This window comes from Myotis lucifugus, unplaced genomic scaffold (assembly GCF_000147115.1).
Source record: "Myotis lucifugus unplaced genomic scaffold, Myoluc2.0 scaffold_27, whole genome shotgun sequence".
Taxonomy (NCBI): Eukaryota; Metazoa; Chordata; class Mammalia; order Chiroptera; family Vespertilionidae; genus Myotis; species Myotis lucifugus.
In genome coordinates, this window is record NW_005871075.1 from 9696133 (window position 1) to 9709734 (window position 13602).

At 40.0% G+C, this 13602-nt stretch overlaps 1 protein-coding gene across 1 annotated transcript in view; it reads left to right on the forward strand.

Moving 5' to 3' along the window:
* Nucleotides 1–13602, forward strand: part of EYA1 (EYA transcriptional coactivator and phosphatase 1) — a 274836-nt gene that overhangs the window by 159639 nt on the left and 101595 nt on the right. The window contains exons 5-7 of the mRNA XM_006086365.3: nucleotides 4325–4394; nucleotides 4709–4854; nucleotides 8712–8834. Coding sequence (XP_006086427.1) covers nucleotides 4325–4394; nucleotides 4709–4854; nucleotides 8712–8834 — 339 coding nt within the window. The remainder of the gene's footprint in view (nucleotides 1–4324; nucleotides 4395–4708; nucleotides 4855–8711; nucleotides 8835–13602) is intronic.

A 13602-nucleotide genomic window follows, 5' to 3' on the forward strand; every position in this document is an offset into this window, starting at 1 on the left:
GAATATTATTTATCTTGGGTTCTCCTCTCCCTTCCTACAATCAGATTTGGGGCGCTTCTTCAATTTATACATTAGAAGTAGGAAAAAGAATGGAAAGTAACACGAAACAACTGTGCTAAACTAGAGAGGTATTAGTTGTCCATAATTCCCAAGGCTCTAGCATGTGGAGCATGGAGTTTGCTGATGGAAAGATAACCATTTTAGTTATCTTCATAGATGAGCTGTGAACATTCTTTTTTGTTTAGGTTATTCTAGGTCCATAAAATTAAAATTCATCTGAATTCGTAGATCACCGTTTTAAAGGGTGTTTTAAGCAATTAAGGGGATAAGATACTTGAGGCTTATGATGGAAGATGCTTGACTTCAGACCACACAGAGATGGCAGGGATTTGGATTTTGAGAAAACCCAAAAGATACAGCATTAGATATTCAATAATTTTCGGTTCATGTAGTGAGGGAAGTAGCAACAAGACACTTGGGCAGCATTGCAGGTTCTTATTCACATTTACTTCACAAGAATACTATTTAGTCCAGTTTCTATTGCCAAAGAGATGAGTTAAGTTTATTGTGCATGTTTATAAATAACTTTTAAAAATTTAACCATTTTTCAATGGTTTTTATGGTTTTTAAAATATCTACTTTGCTCATGACCTAAATCTCACAATCTCATTGAACACATATTGTTTATTTTTTTATTTTTAAATATATTTTTATTGATTGCAGAGAGAGGAAGGAAGAGGGAGAGAGAGACAGAAACATCCATGATGAGGGAGAATCATTGATCAGCTGCCTCCTGTACGCCCCACACTAGAATCAAGCCGACAACCTGTGCATGTGCCCTGACCTGGTTCATAGTTGATGCTCAACCACTGAGCCATGCCAGGTGGGCCAAATATTGTTTATTGATTACTTACCACATGCCAGGCCCCATCAGGTGCTGAGACAGAGTAAGTGGTCCTTGGTCCCAGAAACTCATGGTTAGCAGAGAAATCCAAAATCTATAGTTTATATATGCTGACTGCGAGGCAATGCATTGAGTGCTGCATTGCCATTGTTTACAGCATTTTAAGAAAGTAAAGAGAAGGCAGCCATTATCCTAAAGAGACAATGATGTTTTAGTCCCAACAGAGCGGTGAGTGTTAGTCAGGAGAGGAGAGAAGAGCATTGTGAGGCAGAGGGTCTGGTATAAAGAGCAATTGACATGAAAATTCAGGGCATGGATGGGGCATCCTCACAGCCAGGTAGGCTATGGAACACTAAACCAGGGGAAGGTGGAAGCTTGCAGCTCTTCGTGTACTCTGCCAAGGATTTGGAATTTTTCCTAGGGATAATGTGAGCTCAGTGGACAGATTGCAGGCTGGAGAATGATCATGAAGAAGTTTCCATTAAAGAAAGATCACTGTAGTGACAGTAGTGGGAGTCAGCGGGTGATGGGTGGGACGCAGGGACAGAAGCTAGGGGGCAGTTGCGGTTGTCCAGGTGAGACATACTGACGACCTGAACTGGGAAGGGAGGGAAGGGATGGAGGATGCAGGAAACTCAACAGGCAATTTCTGGATTTGGGATGGTGACTTGAGAGTCATGAAATAGAAGGGGGGGAAATGAGATGATTTTGAGGTTTCTAGTCTCTATGTAGGCTGTCAAGAGATAGTATGTTTTGATGAAAAGAGTCAGGCTGGCGGAAATACTTTCTCATTTAGTCACTTGGATGTGTTACTTCATTTCTACCCCCAGATGTAAATGGGGGAAAGAATCCTGCTTTTTAAGCATTTTGCTGAACAGAAGGTGATGCTGTCCATTAAATGGAAGTAAAAATACAAAAGGAATGGCAAATTTGGGACAAAGATAGTGGTTATCTGGGTGTCTGAGAAAGTAAACATATTACAGAAACACTGTATTATGCACTTTATGTTGATTATTTCATTTAGTCCTCACAACACTCCTACTGGTAGTATTATTGCCATCATTTTACGTGAGAACATATCAAGGCTGAGAGGGATCAAATCACTTGACTAAGACCACATAGAAGAGTTGGAGCTTAAATCGGAGCTGAAATTAAATTCTGATTCCAGAATATGTGTTTAATTACCACACACTGCAGCCTCTCAAATCTCTTTTGTCATGTGTACACACATAGACTATGTGTTTAATTCAGAGCCTCATAGAACTTCTCATACCCTGTGTAATAACCCTGGTATCTTCTCTTTTATTATTCTGTTTGAAACAAAACATTGCTGGGTGTAACCTATAAAGTTGAGTTTATGATCTTTTTATGGGTCCTGACTCACAATTTGAAAAACACAGGGATAGAGCTAGAAAAGAATAAAAAGAGATTTCTGTCGTCAGATGGCATTTGTGTAGTTTTTTTGGTAATAGTCTTACTTTTAAAAATTTATCTGTAACTGTGATTGTGCAGGGACTCTGTGGGATAAATCTACTTTGCCCTTGGCTTCTGTTCAGGCTTAGAAAACGGGAGTAGAAAAGGTTGTAGTCACAGGTGACCTTGGCAAGTGGTAGTCCTTGTGGTCCTGGTGTTCTCTCACTAATCCCTCCCTTCTCTAAACTGCAAAATTGAACTAACCTTCCCAAGGCTATTTGTGTGCCCCCTCCCTGCCTGTGACAGGCAGAACTTGTCTTTGCACCTGTAGCACCTAGTCTAGTGATGGCGAACCTATGACACGCATGTCAGAGGTGACACGCGAACTCATTTTTTTGGTTGATTTTTCTTTGTTAAATGGCATTTAAATATATAAAATAAATATCAAAAGTATAAGTCTTTGTTTTACTATGGTTGCAAATATTAAAAAATTTCTATATGTGGCACGGCACCAGAGTTAAGTTAGGGTTTTTCAAAATGCTGACACACCGAGCTCAAAAGGTTCACCATCACTGACCTAGTCAATGCCTGGAACAAAGTAGTGCTCAACATGTGCCTGAGGACAGAGGGACATCAGTGGGTCAGCCAGCCATTTCTTCAGTGTGGACCCCATCTTGGCCACAGTGACGGCCACAGGGTTGAAGTCTGGCAGCTAGAAAGAGGGGTGCCAGTCCAGATCTATTCTGTTGTCACTGGGTTGGGCCTGCTGGCTTTCCAAGGAAAGGGGTAGTCATAGATTTCGAGATTCTAGTTCAATGCCACCAATGTTCTCCCAAACACGGTTAGAAAATTACATTGAGAGGCATAAATGTACTGATGTGACATCATGAACAATAAAACTTGAGAAGGGTTTTAATGAAGACTAGTTAATAAATAATAGAACCTCTGAAGAGAGGAATTATTAGTGAAGAAGAAAATAAACATATTACATCTGGTGATAATTTACCCAAAGAATCAGAGAATATACATTTTAGCCAGGCAGAGAATAGAGTTTGAGGGAAACTATATATATACACATTACATTATATATTATATACATTACATATATAATATGTATTATATATGTCTGTCTGTATGTAATTAAAATGTATATAGATATATATGTACATAGACAGATAAATAACCCTATGTATAGTGAAAGAAGCTGAAAACTAACATTTTAAGGCCTGCTGTTAGCAAAAATGGATTTGTGTTTCTTTTGTTCAGAGGAACGTAAGAGAACATTTGATAGAAGAATTTAGTACATTTCTGAGACATAATGAATTAAATGTATGTGATTTTTTGGAAACAAAATTCTGCTTGAATGCTCCCTTTGAAAAAAAAACAAAACAAAAACCACACACAGCTTTTTACTTGGACACTGAAGTTGAGCACCTATAACTGAAGGCAAAGGAACACCCACCGCAGCCAAGAAAATACAGGCTCAGCTTGCAACCTGAGCAATTTAAGATAGTTATAGGAATGCATTTTCGCTAAGAAATATTGCTAAATCGGTGCAGGCAAATGAGGACCTGTCCTATTTCTGCTCACTGGGGAGAAGATTAGACCGTGTTTCTTGGTAATCCAGTCCCAGGTGTGTGTTCCCGTTGAGCAGAAACAATAGGCCAGGTGACCTTGTGGGCCCTGCCCAGCCCTGCAATCCCACTTCACATCTTCCCTTTCGGCACCGTTCCAAACAGTAGCCAGGACTCCTTGTCCTCTTCAAGCTCTGCCACCAAAAAACCCATCACAGTACTTTAGAAGATTGTGACTATGTTTTCTAAGAGTTTATTTAAACTTAAAACCACTTCATCAGTTCCTATAGGTTTCTTAATATTTCTATTAGGTTGGTTCTATTTCTACAGGTTAGAAAGGTCTCTGTAGTCAACCTACAGTTCAAACTATATCCCTGCTTGATACATATTTTGTCTTTTGCTCTGATCGTTGTGCATTTCTTGTTTTTTTCAGCAATTGGGAGCAGCAGCTTCAGCCCAAGACCCACTCACCAGTTCTCCCCACCACAGATCTATCCTTCCAAGTAAGATGTATTTTCTCTCCATAAGTAGCTTTTTCTGAGTAGCCTTTTACCTTATTTCCAGTCATGTCCTGTGCACACGTTACATCTTAATTTAAACTCAAGTGCATTTCGTAGAGACTTTAATGTATTTATGCAAATTTGTTTTGGGCCTCACTTGGTGGAGACGGAGGTCTCTCAGCACTTTGTATCTTACATTTGAACTTGTACTTGCAGAGATAGTCTAACTGAAATTTGTGAAATGCTTGTGAATCGGTTTCCTTGCATGTTTCCATCTAATGCATGGGCTTTCATTTTCTGTCATTTCTGACAAATAGCAGAGCATACCCACATATTCTCCCTACCCCTTCCTCACAAACTATGGCTGCATATGGGCAAACACAGTTCACCACAGGAATGCAGCAAGCCACAGCCTACGCCACCTACCCACAGCCGGGACAGCCATACGGAATTTCCTCATATGGTGAGTAAGTCCGATTTTCCATTGAGGGGTGCCATTCTCGGGCGGGCGTACCTGAGTGGCACGGAAAGACTGTCATCTTGGGCCACCTTAGAAAGCGCTGTCACCTTCCTAATGCGATCGTTTCAAGTGAACATTGTGAGACCTGGTGGCTGCTTATATTGAGGTCAGAGGTGGCAACTAGATGGCGAGGGTCACAGGCCCTCTTGCTCTCATTTCCTTCTATTTATAGCCCCCTCTTCATTTGCCATTTGAGCGCTTGGCTCTGGAATGCAAAGTATGTGGGTGCATATTTGCGATAAAACGTCTGTGAATGAAGTCTTTTGGGGTAAAGATTCATTTCCTATTTATCAGATGCCTGGCTACGATTAGGGAAGTACAAGCGGAATTCAGCAAACCCTCGCTCTGAACTCGAGGGTGGTAGTGTGATCACATTTCAGCCTTATCCACCGTTAGGAAAAGTGAGCTACACAGCTCGGCGCGGGCTGCGCTTTAAAGAGGCAAATCAGGAAGCGGTTCAAGCTCACCTCCCGTTTGTTCCTCCTCACCCGCAGATTATCTGTATCTCCAGGTAATTTAGCTCCATTGTTACAGGGTCAATACCTGTACTTTAAAAATAAGTCAGGCAAAACCTCCCAAGTTTAGTTTTACAGAATCGTAGGATTTCAAAATACCCTTTCTTCAGTTGAATTGCAATTCTAATTTTAAACAAACTGCAACCCATTTGAATAGAAATGTATGAATTATTGGCATTTTATGAAGAAATACATAAAACCTTATCAAGAAAAAGTATTTAATTTTGGAGGGAAGAGCTGGTAGAATAAGTAATTCTGTGCTTATTGCAAAGGGTTATATTTTGTGATCAATATTCTAATTATGCTTCTGCTATTGTTTTGTAATATTTTTTCTGCAGTATATTGAAAGAAATGTTTTCAAGCATTTCATTAATAATTAGAAGGTAAATTACTTCATTTCTTTCATTTTCTGTCTTTACCCCAAACCAAGGCAACCATATATAAATTTCTTACCAAATATCTAGAAATTGAAATCTAAATTATCTATATATGACTTCACCCTTTATAGTTTTATTTCAAAACTATCAGCACTGAATGTGGTCTAGCTAAATGTTTTTAAACTAGACTTTAAAAACAGCCATACAATGGACTTTCTAGAACTGTCTTTCATTTCCATTACTTTGACTCAAGGTTTCTCAAAATAATATTAGCTACAAATCAAATTTCTCTACAATTTACTTTTTAACTATTTTTTTTTTTTGCTAAAAGGATTTATGATTTGAATTGTGTAGCTTTAGTTCTATAATGTTAAGGATTCCCTAGTGTATATTCTCAGATTTTATTGTAAGCTGATTATTTGAAGCTTGAGTCATTTCCAGTATAGACCATGCTAGTGTTCTGTAGACCTGTCAGCGCTGTTGGTGGGTAGGTACCATTCCTGGTACTGCTTGGGCTGCCTCTCACCATCTCCCTCCCATTCAATTCAGTCATGGTAGGGCCCATTGCCACCATCTGGGCTGTCGTGTAGGGCCTCCTCCACTTCTAAACCATTAGCAGATGTCCCTATTGTCTGAAACAGTTGTTCCTGGTGGGTGAGATGAGCAGAGTTTCTGCGATTAGAATCGAAACTAGTAGAGTAAGGATGGGAAGTTTGATACGACAGGTAGGGCTGGGAGGAGGTCAGAGCAAGGCTCCTTGGAAGGGGCTTTGACCCCTGGGCCTTCCATGCTTGTAAATCTTCTGGGGAGGATTCTCAGTCCTTAGAAGTTTCCTGATCACCTTCTTTCTTCTCTTTTTGGGCCTTGACTACAAAGGGATGCCCCCAGTGCTTCTGACCAGGCATTCTATTTTTTCCTTGGGTCAGTGCATCAAGAAATATGGCAGCCCTCTCCCCATTGCTTGAGCACATAGTTCAGGGTTTTTAACTGCTGATAGTCAAGGTTCCAATGGTCTTTAAAGATGTTCTCCAAGCATTTGTGCCCCCCCTGACTTTTTACTGAGACCCTATAAGAAAAGATAGGCAAATGTTTTCATAGTTAGAACAACAGATCAGTGGGGAAGAAGAGCTCATACTAGTCTTCACTAGACCTGCTTGGAGTTGATAAATGAGATGGATTTGCCAGTTTGTGGGTAGAAGCTACAGAGATAGGTGTGGCTATGGGCCTTTTCTACCTCTTCCTGCTTTTCCTTACCTGTTTCTAACACAAAGATTCCCATCCCTCCAGGCTAACAGCAGAGGTGGCTCAGGTAGAGACTGGAAGCAGGTCATTATAGCCTTGATGGAGAGAGGAGGGGGGCGATCCCTATTGTGACAATATGGGAAGAGCGGGAGGTTCTAGAGCCATCACACCATAGAGCCATCTAGGGGTTATTTCTACCTATGGGTTATTCATTGGTTAGGATTACCTATACAGAGAAAATCACATTTTTTAAAACGTTAAGAGTAAGACTTAAATGTCTTGGCCATTATGAGGTTATTTAGTGATACTGCAGGAATTAGAGGAGGCTTTCTCTCAGCCAAGAGTCAGATTCTTCAACTGCCTCAGGAAAATTACTAACCTCATTCTACTGATGCAATTCCCCTAAAATGGAAATAAACAGTGAGGCTACTGTGTATTCTAAATCCCAAAGATTTGAGATATCATTTATCTGAAGTACAAAGTAAAATTATTCAAAAATGTGAATTCCCTTGGCAGAAAGGTTCCTCCCCTCCCTCTGTGAGAATGAAGGACAGTTGGGAACTTTCGTGACTGTGTTTAATTAGGATCCAGGGCTGAGCCTGTACAGCAATCCTGCCAGACCCGAGTCCTGAAACTAGGATGTCAAACTGAGGCTTTAGGAACTACTTGGAGGCCACAAATACATTATTTCTATTACAATACAATAAACAGAATGTGTACTTTAGGCTACACTTGAACCAATTCTATTTGAATTGTAATAAGTACTTATGATGCCAGGTGGGTACTCAATTTATTGGGGTGATCACTTCATAAATTATGTAAATGTCTATTCACTGTGTTGTATACCTAAAATTAATATAATATTATAAAACTATAATTGAAAATTTTAAAAATATTTTTAAGTATACAACTTAATAAAAAATTAAGTCAGTTGATTAGCAACCTTAAAAAATATATTTGAATAAATAGTTGAAACTACAAGGGACAAAATGGGAACTACTGGGCAACTTCACTTGTTTATAAGTCACTCTGCTGTTCTACAGGATTTAGTTCTTAATATCCTGCTTTTTGTGTGCTTATTTCCTGCTAGGATCTGAATATTGGGAAGTTTTTCCCTTGTGTGGCTTATTCTGTACCCAAAATTGCCTCCTCTGACTTCAAAATAAGTGTGTACTAAAAACATCCTTGTGGTAAAAGAGTAAAGAAAGAAAATGCTATGAGGCTAGAGAATCTAATTACTTTTTAGGGGGGGGGGAGGATTTTGATTCTGACTGTAATCAACATGGCAACTTTTGGAATACTTTAAAGTTTAGTTATGAGCATTTCTTGACTATAGAGGAGAAAGATGATCTTAAACTCTTGTAAAACAATTAAACAAGTATAAAAGTGCTATCACTGGAGTTCCATTTCATAGAAAATGGAATTCAGAAGAACACTAAGAAAGAACAATGTGAGTAGGCATTCAAATCTGCAATAATCCAGTTTTTTAAATTGAAGTTATAGTTTAGGGTATTTCACTCTAAGCATATATACACTTGATTATTGAGATAATATTGGGAAGCATTTGAGACAAACCGTGGTGGGAGTGTTTTTGCATATTTACCAGCTTGTGGAAATGAACAGATAGATAAGCTATCACTAACTGATTTAGGTGCATTGTGGGCAGGCATCAAGACTGAAGGTGGATTGTCACAGTCTCAGTCACCTGGACAGACAGGCTTTCTCAGCTATGGCACCAGCTTCGGTACCCCCCAGCCTGGACAGGCACCGTACAGCTACCAGATGCAAGGTCTGTATACACACTGACGCGCCCTGTGCGAACCCTGTAGGCCAGTGGGTACTTACTACAGTGGAATCTGAAGGTCTATGGAAGGAGTGGGTGATGCTGGGAAGGGGATTGCGCTTAGCGGCAAGATACCTGATTGTACTTTTGCTCTTCACTCACCTATTCTCCAGGCCTAAATTTGCACATTTATAACATCAAGGGGTTAGACGGAACGATCTCCCTGCTTCTTTTCAAAAAGCTCCAGAATTCTTTGTGAACTCCAAGTTTTCTGCCCTTGCTTCTTGTGACATATGCTAAAAACTCTGGCTCTTGCTGTGGCCATCAACCTTTCTAAAAGGGCTTAGTTTTCACCCTGGCTGGTGTGGTGCAAGACATTGGAGCATTGTCCCGTACACCAAAAGGTGGCAGTTTGATTCCTGGTAAGGGCACATACTCAGGTTGTGGGTTCGATCCTCGGTCTAGGCCAGGGGTGGGCAAACTTTTTGACTCGAGGGCCACAATGGGTTCTTAAACTGGACCGGAGGGCCGGAACAAAAGCATGGATGGAGTGTTTGTGTGAACTAATATAAATTCAAAGTAAACATCATTACATAAAAGGGTACGGTCTTTTTTTTTGTTTGTTTTATTCATTTCAAACGGGCCGGATCCGGCCTGCGGGCCGTAGTTTGCCCATGGCTGGTCTAGGCACTTGTGGGAGGCAACCAATTGATGTTTCTCTCTCACATCAGTGTTTCTCTCTCTCTCTCTCCCTTCTCCTTAAAATCAATTTTAAAAAAAGCACAAGGACTACATTTTCTTTATTTTTATTACCACAGCTCTAGAAATAGAGTGTGTGATATGTGTTGACTAAAATGATCTACCAAAGTCCAAGAGACATGGATAGCCACTAGAGCATCTTCAAGAGAGTGCTTCCAATGACCAGCCCCTGGGTTCTGGTTTTGAAACTGGAGACCAACCCAAGTGTAAGCACCTATCTGCAGCCTCTTGATTACCAGTCCAAAATGAGCTTACAGAAAATTTCAAGTACGCGTTTAGACATTTTTCCAGTTGGTTGCTAGTAAATCTTATGTTGATGAAATTAAATCTTAATTTTTAAGAAATGGGACTTGGACTCTCTGTGTCTTTTCTTTTTCCATTTCATTCTGTGAGTAATATTTGACCATTGTAATTTCCTGAATGTCAGGCCAGGAAGGATTAGGGTGAAAACTCGTCCTGCACCCCTGAGAGTTTGAGAAATCTTACACTTGGGAGTCATTTTTATCTTTCTGTCCTCAAGCATATGCAGCAGAAACAGTTCTAAGAGGACTACTCAGCCATAAAGTATAATCATAGTGTTAGAATAGAGAGAATAGCAGTGATGGAGGAAAAAAACAAACTCATTATTTAAAAAAAAAAGAAATAAGGACATTTGTAGCATTGAATAGAGGATTGCGTTTCTACCCATGGGCTTCATTGCGTCTGGGCTTATTGGATATTGCATTGAAACCTTTTTGTGTTTTTGTGTGTCCCTTTGTTGAGTAGCATTCCTGGAGGGATTTTAGAAGTCATTTTCTGTGACTGAGTTAATATTTCATATGGGTATTTCTATAATGACCCTTCACTTAATTTTAGATTATTGGACATAACATGATGTCCACATATCAAGCCAGGTAATATGCTATTAACTTGAAACTTAACTGCCCAGTGTGATGGTGTATAATTATATATTATAGATTCCTTATGGACAAATTTGGATAAATAATTAGTTTCTGTTTAATATGTATTTCTTAATTATTAAACACATGATGAGAAAGATCCACCATTATTAAATGATTTTGTGTGCCCTGTTGTAGGAGTCTATTGAGGTAAGAGTGTCTTTTCAATACACCTTGTTTTAAATACAAAAATTTCTATAATTCCTAAGATTATTTTTATAAAATTTTCCAAACTCTGTTATTTTAATTAATAACAGTGATTTTTTACTGATATCGATCTCATCATGTACTAATACTAAAAGCTCATGAAGTAAAACCTGAGACTGGGAAATGGCATTCACCTTTGCTGCAAGATTGCTGGAAATTCCTCTTTCTGCTTTATCTCTTTTGTACATTTAGTAAAAGATCAGAAACTTAAGTTTAACTGAGAAAGACAAAATGTTTTTGTTTATAGACAACTGTAGAGTTCACCCCAAGGAAGAGAAATCTTTATTAGTTTTTGACATCTTCCTGCTCCCAGGGTCAGCCTCCATGTTTCTGGAAGAAGTTGTCAAATGGTGTGTGGAGGTCCTCACACACCATTGACAAACCTTATGCATATGAGTTAGCGGAATGGATGAGTGTGGATGGACCAAAGATGCCTGGAGACCCCGGGGTCAGCTGTACTGATGGTGTAGAGTGTTTTCAATGCTGCTGGCCAATCAGAGGGCATTGACAGTGAGAATGAAGCAGAGGGGGATCATGGTGATGGTGGTGTGTGTGTGCACGTGTGCGTGTCTGTGTGCATGTGTGTGTGCGTGTGTGTGTGTGTGTGTACATGTGCGTGCGCGCGCGCGCTTGTACTAGGGCAGGAAAACCACTTAGGAGAAACTGCTTCAGCCTTTGATTTATTGATCAGTTTCACAGAATATCTGCCCAGATTGTCACAAGCAAGGCTTATTCTCCTTTCATGTAAAGAGGCATCTGAGTTGACATCAAGCTTTAGTTATAATTTTTTAAAACTGCAACTCCTGGACCTCTTGCTGGTATCACCACCCATTTAACCCCACAACATAGACTTGCACTTCCCTCCACCACAGAGGTTCAGTCATGTGAAGAAAATGAAATTTCATTTAGCAGTCTGAGGTGAAGAAATGCAAAAGGTTTTCACACACATACAACACACACATCACACACCAAAAATTCAAATTAAGTCAAGTCACCTAACTGGTTAAGGGTTAAGCTTCCGCTTCGAAGCAAACCCAGTTTCCCCAAATAACTTAGTTCTGTTGATTCCAGACATTTGCAGGTAGAGACCGTCTCTACTCATATTTCATCTTCGCTATCTAGTAGCATGTCTGAAATTTACAAATGTTGTTCGAAGTGGAGAGGCCTCTGACACAATGACAGAAATTAAGATTCGTAAGAACTCTCGTTCTCTTCGTTTGGAGAAGATAATTTGGACCTTAGCATAATAAAAATCCCGATTAGTTCATTATTGTGGGTTATTCAAGTCGATCTTCCCTTGTGCCCATACTGGTAGGCGGAATGGAGCTGATTGGTGCCCCCCCAGAATCGGGTGGAGGTGAGAAAGCCTATCTGAGTGTTTTATTGCCCCAGAGTAGCAGTGATGGTGCGGGACATTCCTGTCGTTCTGCACCAAGAAGGGGTCAGGATTCGCTGTGATGGATGGGAGGGACTGCACAGATGCACACGTCGGGGACCAGAGGCCTCTGGAAACTCCACTTTGTTTATTTTCCTAAGGCTTTATTGCTCTTGCTTAGAGAAGAAAAGAACACAAATTCCAACGCCCTCTTTGTATACAATGTTGTTCATTCTGTTAAAGAGATCGGGGTTCAAAACCAGTGAGGAGAGACAGTAAATTAAGGGCTGAGACTTGCTAACAGGGCTTGGAAGAGCGCATAACTCCACAGCAGTCTGCGCTACACTTCTCTGGGGTTCGTTATGAAGAGGGAGCGAGCTAATAATCATAACCTAATAAGGGACCCCACCCTCACTTCCTGTGGGCTGCCTCTCTATAGCTTTTCAAACAGATAGATGAAGTGTTTCAGTTTACCAGTCATTTAGAACCTCAAAAACTGCTTAGCAAAGTGCACTGTTAACGTTTTTCATTAACTAGAGAAATGGCATTTTTCAAAAGGGACAATACCAAACTCCAAAATAATTGGGTTTTAAGAAAATGTATATTACCCCTTTTTCATAATCTGCTATGACAGAGCATTTGAGATTTGCCCTTCCTGGTGTAAAATGACGGTAGGCAAGTGTTATTATTGCAGCTAGCTCTGATGTCCACAATTGCTCTGCCACTCATACCTATATTTTAGTTTGTGTCTTTTCTTGCATTCTAGGATTTTTTTTTCTTGTTGATTTTTTTAAGTCATATTCCCTTTCAGTTCTTTTAGCATCATCTGATATTTCAAATGACACGTGCTGAAAATTATATGGAAATCTTTTGCAATCCCGTCATACCAATAATTGATCGGAGATTCATACCAATAGTATTACTTATATAAGTTTTTTATTTAAAATATATAAACATAGATCAAGAAAGATCAACATAAAGGCTTTGCAGTCTTTCTTACCGAAGTTAAAAATTCTCTTTAGAATATAGAAACTGTTACTGGGGTGAGAAAGAAAACTTAGTCATTTAAAATCCTTCTCATTAAGGAAGGGGGAAATGTTGGTCTTCAATAGCCCATCTGGCCTTCTGAGGCTTTTCCCCAGGGAGCTGTGCGAACTTCTGCCACATAGATCGCGCCCGATGATGGACACAGCCCATGGCGAGGAGGCCAGGGAGGGAGAGAAACGGGCTTCTCAGAAAATACAGGAGGGATAGATGGCCTCCTGCGTGCGCAGTGAGTTCTGGGAAACACTCTACGACCTGGGAAGCACCGACAGGCCCCAGCAGGTCCCAGCATTTTCCTGTTGGCTGGGACTCTGGTGTTTAATGGGAGTCCTTGTTCCCTGTGAAGTAGACCTTTGACCTACACATTACCTTCTTATTTTTTTAAGTTTTTTTGAAGTTACAGCGAGTCAACATTCTCTAGGTTAAGTCACACACAACACTTTGACGTAGC